We start from the raw sequence: 9,570 nt of genomic DNA on the forward strand, positions 1-9,570 counted from the left end.
GGGGAAGTTTAGAGGACTTGTTAACTTCTATTGACTCTCGGCGTGTGCCGGCTTGAGATCAGGCAGGTATACTGAAAGGGAAGCACCAGCAGCAGGAGAAGTTGGGGGAATAAAAAGGTCAAACTCAGACAACATCTTTCTAATTCTCGCCTACACAAATTATCATATTGTATTTTCTGTTTGAGACGCACTCTATATTTTGCGGCACGTGTCTCCCTTGTAATGAGCTTCAGAAAACGTTATGTATGACGAATATATTTTTGGGTGACATTATTCCGGTAAAAATCATATTCATGTTAGTTCCTTAGTCACTGATACAATGTAAATAAAATAAAACGCAAAGCACGTGTTGCGTTATTTTCATGCATTGCGTTTTGCGCAAAGAGGAGAAAATACATTTTGTAAAGGAAAAAAACAAGAGTGCATCAATGTTTTCCTGCTGACAAATATTATTTATTCAACGTAAGATACTTACCCATAATAACATAATAATAAAAGCCATAAAGGAAGCGCGTGGAAAAATGAGGCGCCAACATGTGGTTCGGCAGTAGTTTTTTTTTTTTTTTTTACTGACATGGGTCCTTTGATAATGCAGTGATGAGTCCAAACAAATGAAGAGAACAAGGACCTGTGGGCGAGCCATTCAGGTCTTGGACATGTTAACATTTGACCTGTCCACTCCGACAAGTGTCGTCAATTCTGGCGCACGGCCAGCAAGATTTTAATACAAAATTAAGTGTCATACAACGCCTAGCAATAATTACATTTTTAATCAAATGCGTTTAATTGAAATGGTAATCACTGGAATGTTATCACTTTGGAGATGATAGGAGATCAAACAAACAATGCACATCAATTTCGGTGCATGCGTGGGTGAAAGTGAAGGCCTCCTGTTAGGTATTGCGCCTCCCTCCTGCGCGCACCGTCAACTCAAAGACACGCGAACAATTTCATCAATATACGGAATGTTAGTGCCTGACTGTGTAGGGGAGGGGCGGGGGGGGGGGGGGTATTTATTAACGCATCGCTTTTTTTTTTTTTTTCTCCCGCCGGTTCCCATCCGCGCCGTGTGCTGTTGTAAAGCATGTTACATCCCCATCTCTAAATTCAGCCCTGCATTGTTCAAGGGAGGACTTTTCTGACTAAAAGTCACTCTGTTGTGCACAGAAGCCAACAAGAAAAGTCACAGGCTAACTGCATGTGTCAAGCATGAAAGCAGGCTTGGAAGCAATTGAGATGGAAAATTAAATTAATTTAAATGGTTTGACTAGCGGTATTGTCTCTTCCCTTTTTTCCACAAGAAAAAGAAACATTAATTACATGGTCGGATCTTTATTCTACGACAGTATTGTGGAGTCAATCAAGAGTGGCAACTTTGTAAAGCTATTTAATTACGACCTGGGAAGAACTGAATTATTTGAAGTGGAGAGGAAGGTTTTATGGGCGCCTAAGCTTGACTCTTGCCAGTCTTTTTTGGATGTTTTACTATAAGCGGTGGGGCTCTGATTTAACTGGTTGGCCATTATGAGCCATGAATATAGAGGAACAACCTGTCTGCAAAGCAAGGCTAGAGCAATACCCCACCAGGGATCTCCATTCATGCTCGCTGACTATACTTGAGCGGTGCCAAGGGTTCACCACCACCTCTCCTGGACTGGTTTCAATGGCCCACTATTTAAGACCCCTGTGAGCTCACAAGAAAACACATTTTTTATGTCGACCCATAAAACTTTGTTTGGCTCTATTCAACACGGCCCAATCATTGTCTCACTTTGCAGTGTGGCCTATTTCTGAAAGATTCCCACGTTTTAGAAGTGGCTTTGAGGGGGGGAAAAATGAAAGAAATTAATTATTTCTCTTCATGGAAGTGGACATCTCCGCATACATCAGTCACACCTCTTTCAGCAGACAGCATCTTAACTGATTTGAGCCACGCGGGGACAAAGACAAAAAAAAACTTGTAATTTTTTTTGTGCACCGGTTGTGTTTCCTTGCTGAGAGTACAAGGGAAAAAAGCAAGCTGCACCAAGGACCGGCCATCTCGTTAATGCGGGTGGGATATTAGCGACCCCCGTGAATAGTAATTGAGCTTGTATGGGACTCCCACCAGGTGACATCATTGCGATTCTAATCCAGATTCATATTGCAAAGCATATTAGAGTCATATCACAGGCTGTTCGTGTGTGGGTTATATTCAAAAGTTTTGGCAATCCAGTCTCTAAAAACTTTCCGCGCTGGGACTTTTTCAGTCCCATTTTCCGGGTTCAAACTCACTTTGTCTCGCATGAGGAGATTCGGACAAAGGCGTGTGAAGTCTTGTGAATTGATGTGTTTCGCTGTACCTTATAAATTCATACCTTTTCTCACTCGAGTGCCTCAGAAAGAAAGTGTCACTCAGGCCGATTCTCTCTGGTGTCCGACGCATTTAGCGGCACATCCATTTAAGCCGTTCATTCCCCAGCAAATGTATGCAGGCAGGGCCGCGCATGAATAGAGCAGCGTGTCAGCCGACTCTAATTGGGATTTAGCCACCAAAGCATATGCACAAAAGTGACTGAAGATCACCAGTTTCTAAGAGAGTCACAACTTTTGCCTCCTTGATGAATACACAGTTCCTTCCCGCTTCTCAGGGTAAAAACTGCATTTTTGCCGCGGGATGAAGGTTAGTGACCCAGTTGAATGTGCGGCGTGTTTCTGCAAAGCAAAAGTCTATGCAAAACAACTAATGGCAAAGAGCATGTTTCTAACATGCAACCCACTGGCCTATATAGTCTTGAAAAGGACCCGATGTTTTATGGCTTTTATCTCACAAATTTCATAGTTGTTTGTTAAATGTCCTCATGGTGGACTACGGATTGCCCGTTACTTAACGCGGAAATGGCCACAATTAAAAAAAGTCACATCAACTTGCATTTTAAAAAATAAAATAAATTAATAGAATAAGATAAACATATAATAGAAATTCTAGGATTTTAATTTGCCAACAAAAAATAATTGCAAGTTTATTTTGTAATTTGTATGTTACTTCATTGCTATATCTTCATTATTTTTTAAATGTCACAATTAAATTGAACCGAAATGTAACAGCAATCCTCTTGCCAATAAGGAACATTACATAATTTTTGAAAAAAAAAAAAAAGTCTGTATCGTGTTTTTTTTTTAAATTAGCAAAATTTTAAACTGTAATTTGAGGTGACCCAAACACAATGATTCAAGAGGGATTTCGTTTTCGCTTTGATGGAAATATATGATTTATTCAATGTTCTATTTTAACCCTGATCTATTGCAGCGCCGGCATTTTGTGAGGCACCATGGAGAGCTCCGCTGTCAGCGCTCACGCACACGAACGATAAACAGTGCCCGCCCGCTCGCTCACGCACACACTGACGCTGTTAATTAAATACATGATGAATTTCATCCTTTCCACCATTTAATGCTATTGTATCTGATTTCCTTAAGTCAAGTCTACGTATAAGAATATATACAGTCACTTCAGATTGGATCCACATTAGTAAATCGTTTTAACAAAATGTGATCTAATGACATGACCATCGTACTGCACGTCATTATGAGGGCGATTGACATTTCTACAGTCGAACTAATTGTCCCCTCCAAGCATGAGTATATATGCAAACACTTACATTTTTCTAATTAAAAGGGCCATCCATTTGCTTTAACCTTTCATTTGTTTCTTAAATGTCTACATGGTAACTCTCGCATCTGTGTTAAATGTGTTAGGTTTGTCCCATATGGAATAATGCGTACTTTAAATGCAGTTTTCTTCACTCTCCTTCAATGTGGATGGACCCATTAAAACCAAAAACAATACTGAGACTCCATGTGCCAGACAGAAACAATTCACAATGACACCCTGATTTCATTAATTTAAACTCATGCATTTGTGTAGCATTTTTAAAATTGGAAATGACGATCATGTGTTGCCTTCCTTCAGCTTCTCTGGGATTGGTATGCTTCATTTCTCTGCTACAAGCCCCTGAAGTAGGACACTGAGCATGTTTGGCATCTGCTGGCCAAATTCGATCGCTCTCAATCAGTAGCAGGAAGAAAAGGTGTGGAAGTGGATGGAATGAGGACAGGAAACGGCTGTATGCTGTCATTCAGTTGTAAGGACAAAATTTGACCGATGGAATCTTTGGCCCTACAGAAAGTGTCAGGTTAACTGCCATACTCTTTCTCAGTTGTACTATTTTCTTTATACTTGCTTTAGCTCAGTAGATTATGAGCAAAATAAAAATGTATTTAAGATTTGAGGATGGATCGAGCTATCCGTCTGTCCATCCATCTGTCCATATGTACATCGGAAAATGGGCTTAACATGACTCCTGATAAGTTTATTTCTACCAAAATGGTGGTGCACGTCACTTAAATGCTCTAAAAATTAGGTCATCATTGCAAGGCAGAGGTATATTTAACTCTCAAGGGTCAACGCCATAGCAAAGGCCATTCATGGTCATCTGCTCAAGGGCAAAGGTCATTACCCAGACATGGGGTTTGGTCACCATGGAGGTGTCAAGGTTTAAGGGTGAGAGACCAAGTGACCCTCTTGGGATTTCTTGCTGTCTGTCATCGAAGGCATCGTTGTTTTTCCAATGGTCACCCTCTACCGTGTAATCCTTGCCTTTTCATAATGAAGAGAAAACGGTTTTCATAAAAGAAGCATGTTATAATTGTTAAACAGCCTGGCCTCGAAAGGAGATATGTAGATGTATGCCAGCACATTTAATAAGTGTCTATTCTTGCATATGTTTTCCAAGAATTATTCTGGTCAGGGTCATGGCTGAGATGGAGCTCATCCAAGTTAATTTTGGATGAAAGGCATACGACCTCCTGTATTGGTTGACAATTAATCACAGAGCATTCAGAGATTAGCGACAACTTACATTCATTTTGTCACCCATGGAAAGAGCAAGAAATGAACATCCACTTGTGAAGGTCAGCTTTGTGAACTATGACCCAATTAGTCCTTTCTAATTGTATGCACTGACTGCATAAAGATAGAAGGGAGCACAGAGAGCTACTTTGGTGCTGATTGACGTGGTTTGCTACCATTTTGATTCACACTTCTGAAATGACAAATTTGCTCAAATTGCCTTTAATGATGTTATTATTCATATTTAGTATTCTATCAATGTCAAGAAACAGACTTGTTTATGATTTTTTTACAGTAATTATTAACCATCATTTGACAAGGTAAGAAATAGATAAATATTCACATGCAAGACTTTGTATCTATAAATCTATGCAAATGTTTTACGTCATACAGGCCTACAAATAAGAACGACATGGCAACGTTATACAGTCACCCTTCAAGCAATTGATCTTGGAACACAAACAGTGGAGCTCCACATGTAGACAGAAATGAAATTGTACCTATAGGCACGCATCCCTGATCCTTGTGAAGATTGACTAATATTTCTGCTGAGGAGTTGTGATATTTTCTGTTTCTGTGTATGTATGTGGGTTGAATAATTATAATCCATCCCTTCATCCATCAACAATGAGGGTTCACCTGCAGGTTCACGCTACCTTTGAGGATGCACAACGGCAGTCGACAGACATGAAGACCAAGCGCTGGCCAGTCAGAGGAGGGAGTGTAGATGCAGAACTGACATGATCTGCTCTGATGGGACGAGGGACTTTAATTGAATGCCAAGCAGAAGCTGGAGGGTGACCTGATGAGGGCGGTGGAGGGACAAAGAGCCCTGGCAAGATTTGACACAAATGAGTACTTATTAGTCTGGTCTGTTTTTGGCAGATTAAAATCAAGAGTATGCAGAAATGCAGAAAAAATAAAATGGAATTAACTACCACTGAGGGGAAACAAGCCGGCAGAAGATGGGGGTGGGCGTTGTAGTCTGAATTTTACAGTTGACATGGCACGGTGATATAAGGGGAGAAAATAGTGGTCGGGTCTGCTCAGTGGGGCTATCTATTGTTACCTAAAGCATCACTTAATCAGAAATTATACAGCACGCAATCCTCACAGGCATCCTTTGCAGGCAGCAATTAGTCATGGCAGCGTTAGGCCCCCAAGATTGATATCTATGAATTGGACCATTGCCAGTATGTACACTCAATGTCACAAAGCAAAAGCTATGCCATTGTCACACTTGTTTGAGAGCAGGAGAGCTTAATTGCATCAAACCTTTAGCAAAGGTTTATCGCCTTATCGGCTACAGTTAATCAGCAAACAATCTTTGACTTTTTGGGAGGGAAAAAAAACCTGGACATAAAAACAAAAGACAAAAAGTGTGAGTCTATAATGTTGCATGTGGACAATCAGATGTCAGTGTGTGTCACGTGGCATCTTTTTCAACATTTGCTGGGAATTGATTTCTTACATGAAATCAATTATGACATTCAGTGATAGTTTTATCTATTGACTTTGCACTTTCTGTCACATTTAATTCTTCAGAAAACAAGGACCTTGGTCAAACATTTGCTGAGACAGGTCAAACAGGAGGATTTATGGATATTCCATGGAGGCTTGGTGGTAGTGACCATTAAACCTGAAACATAAATAGACTCATTCCGGTTTGCAGAGCGCGTAATCTGGGGTCACACCATTTATTTTTTAATAAACTCAATCAAATATATATACACGACTGAAAAGAAAAAAACTCCTTGGTAAATCAAAACTTTAATAATTTTGAGCAATTCTGAGTTCTACAGCATCTGTTTACAAAATTTGAAGATAAACTTGACCGTAGAATTGTTCACAGTATTTAATATAACATTCATTGCATAGTACATCATTGGGAAATAGCTTGCATTTATTCAAGTCAAGGGTAATGATATTGGCATTGTTTGCATGTCATCTATCAGTACTTAATAATTAACAGTATTAAATATTACCGGTAAGTGTATGGTTAGTCAATAATGATAGATCAAACAAAATTCATAAATATTTCAAGTATAATGTGTTTAGACAATAAATCAAAATCTCAAAAGAGTCAATAATTTACATACTGTATGTAATAAGAGTGTAAAATCTTTTTACACTCTTATTCCCTACAGTATGTAAATTACAGATAAATTGCAGCATTAAGACAACAACAAAAAAAGTGTGAGTCTGTGCAAACCCTTCAGTTTAGATGTTCATTTTTTGCCCAGTCTTGCCATCCACCCGGGTAATGCTGAACTCTGAAAGAATGAGGAAAAAGTGGCGGGTTATAGATGCATGACCTACTAACTTGAGCAGACTGTTGCATTTTTCATTTGAATGCAGCCTCTTTCGGTTTTCATTTGTTTGTGAAGCAGTCTACTCATCTGGAAGTGAAATGCTATAGGGTTAAGATCTGGCGATTGACTTCGCCCATCGAGGATCTTCCACTTTTCCCCCAAGAGGAAGTGAATATTCTCTCAATTAGTTTGGTACATCCTTTTGTCCTGTAAATTGCTAGGTAAAAAAGTGTTTTGTAGATTTCAGAAGTCATGTGACCATCATGTGTTACGCCATCAATAAAGATTTTGAAAGAAGCATACGTGCCCATATCACAAGATGCAAAAAGAATCGGAAGGCCATATTGGATTTTGCAGTGAAGTACAAAGATGACTTTTATGAACTAATGAGACCAATACGAACCTCTACCAAGGTGATGGAGAGACCAAAGTCTGCAGAGAAAAATAATCTGTTTATGATCCAAAACAGACAAGTTCATCTGTGAAGCATGTTGGAGGTACTAATTGCATGCCTTGGGCTTCCAAGGATGCTTTTGAAAAGGACTTATTGGTCCTAATTGATGATGTAACTCATTATGGTAGCAGCAGAATGAATCATGGAGTCTACAAGAACATTTTTTTCTGTCACATTACAGAAACAAAAGCACATATTCTTTCTTTCTCAATAATCACCAAAAACAAAGGAAATGACCTTGTAGTCCTTTTAGAAGGAATTTTAGAAGTTTTGCCAAAACCTATGACCATACGAAGGAGTCTTACTCTTTGTATCCGAGTTCAGAGGCCATTTCTAATGCATTCTTGCTCCTGATGCCTGCCAGGCAGGTGAACACAATGTTGTCCACCTTCTGGGGCATCTCACCGCCGTACTTCTCATTGAACTCCTCTGGATCGAGCTGTAGAGCCGTGCTCACCTGGCCCACTGCAAAGACATCAATCCACAGATGACCCCATCGGTATTTAACAGCTGGAGTATTGAGACCTTCAGTATTGGGTTGTGAACATACTATGGGTAAGTCACGGACAGGAGGCAAAAAAAATACAGTGAGTCAGTTTCCGACGGCCCCGACATATGACATTTTGAGGTTCCGAATGGCACACAATAAACTGGATTGCTGGGTCGGACACAAAGGCACGCTCAGTTAATGCCACATTTATTGTTTTTCTACTGAATATTTTAGATTTATGGCCAAGATGTTTTTTAATACTTGTAATCACTGCAATTATAACCTTATTACTGCATCGCTCTTATGCACTATCCTTTTTCACATTGCATTTACGTAGCAGGGTATAGAAACAGGGGTCAAAATGTGGGTGGTTTTTGTTTATTCGATTAGGTCTTGCAACAAGTCACTCCCATAATTTGACAATAGGATACAGTCATGAAATGAAAATGTTCCATTCACGTTATCTTATAGATTTAAGACTAAAATTTGACTTCTTTTGTAAGCATATGTACAGTAAATTGTCGATGGAAGGGGGCGCCATACTCCTCGACAGAGGCGTCACATGGGCGAAGCTCGGCTCTGGTCCACGCTTCTGTCATAATATTTCCAATTATGGAATATCAACACTTACAGGGAACGTTTAAAGAGCCAGGGATGGAGCCGTATTCTCGAAGCTCCCATGGCTCTCTGACATCGATAACAGCAGCCTCACCGCCGACCAAGAGCTTCTTCAACTGCTCGTAGGTCACATCCGTGATCTGTGGCACCGAACCGAATCTTCGGCAACCGAGCCACAAGGCTGAAGCTGAAGGACAACAAAACAATTTACCATATATTGGTATGCATGAGACAAAATTGTTAGTTTTTGTTACATACTAGTACAGGTACAGGTAAAAACTGAGTGAACTGGTAACAACGCAAAACAGAAAAACTCACTTGTGTAAAGACGTGTGTTGACTGGTTCTGGTAGGAGGGTTCGGCTGCTCGAAACAAAGGCACTATGAAGAAAGTTACTGTCCCCCAATAGTCGGCGGGCGACTATAGAACTTCTTAAACATACTCGGAAAGCCATGTGCAAAAAGTAGCGTCTGGAAGAAGACAAATTCTTCTTAACACAAATTATAAATATACCGCAATCTGTCAAGTGCGCAATACAAACAGCTAACTGAGCATGCGCACTTGCGCAATATGAGGAGTTGACGGGTCCCGCAAAGGACCAAAACAGGGCAAGAGGGTTTTACGCAATGTAAAAAAAAAAAAAAGGTCATTGTTTACTTCTATGACAAATCATACATTTAATTTGGTGCGCACTAAAATGCCACATGGTGTGTTATTGACTTGTCTTAAATCACAGAAATATATATATTTATAATAGTACGAGAGCAGCCACCCTGCAATCTTATAGCTGTTGCTGGTAAATTGG

At 39.9% G+C, this 9,570-nt stretch overlaps 1 protein-coding gene across 1 annotated transcript; it reads right to left on the reverse strand.

Moving 5' to 3' along the window:
• Window positions 1–6,459: 6,459 nt before the first annotated feature.
• On the reverse strand, window positions 6,460–9,341 carry tstd3 (thiosulfate sulfurtransferase like domain containing 3). The gene is made up of 4 exons (XM_037274104.1): window positions 9,084–9,341; window positions 8,779–8,952; window positions 7,963–8,122; window positions 6,460–7,164 (listed from the first exon to the last, which is right to left on the reverse strand). Exons 1-4 carry the CDS (start codon window positions 9,217–9,219, stop codon window positions 7,107–7,109), a joined length of 528 nt encoding a protein of 175 aa, XP_037129999.1. The 5' UTR covers window positions 9,220–9,341; the 3' UTR covers window positions 6,460–7,106.
• Between the last annotated feature and the right edge of the window lie 229 nt (window positions 9,342–9,570).

Source organism: Syngnathus acus, chromosome 16 (assembly GCF_901709675.1).
Source record: "Syngnathus acus chromosome 16, fSynAcu1.2, whole genome shotgun sequence".
In the NCBI taxonomy this organism is placed as follows: domain Eukaryota; kingdom Metazoa; phylum Chordata; class Actinopteri; order Syngnathiformes; family Syngnathidae; genus Syngnathus; species Syngnathus acus.

Bases quoted from the DNA above. Each gene is read 5' to 3' on its own strand.
- tstd3 (XM_037274104.1), bottom strand. From the start codon at position 9,219: ATGGCTTTCCGAGTATGTTTAAGAAGTTCTATAGTCGCCCGCCGACTA. The intron at 8,953-9,083 runs GTGAGTTTTTCT...GTTGTCCTTCAG, and splicing joins CAACACACGTCTTTACACAA to CTTCAGCCTTGTGGCTCGGT. The intron at 7,165-7,962 runs GTAAGACTCCTT...TCATTCTTTCAG, and splicing joins TCTGAACTCGGATACAAAGA to AGTTCAGCATTACCCGGGTG.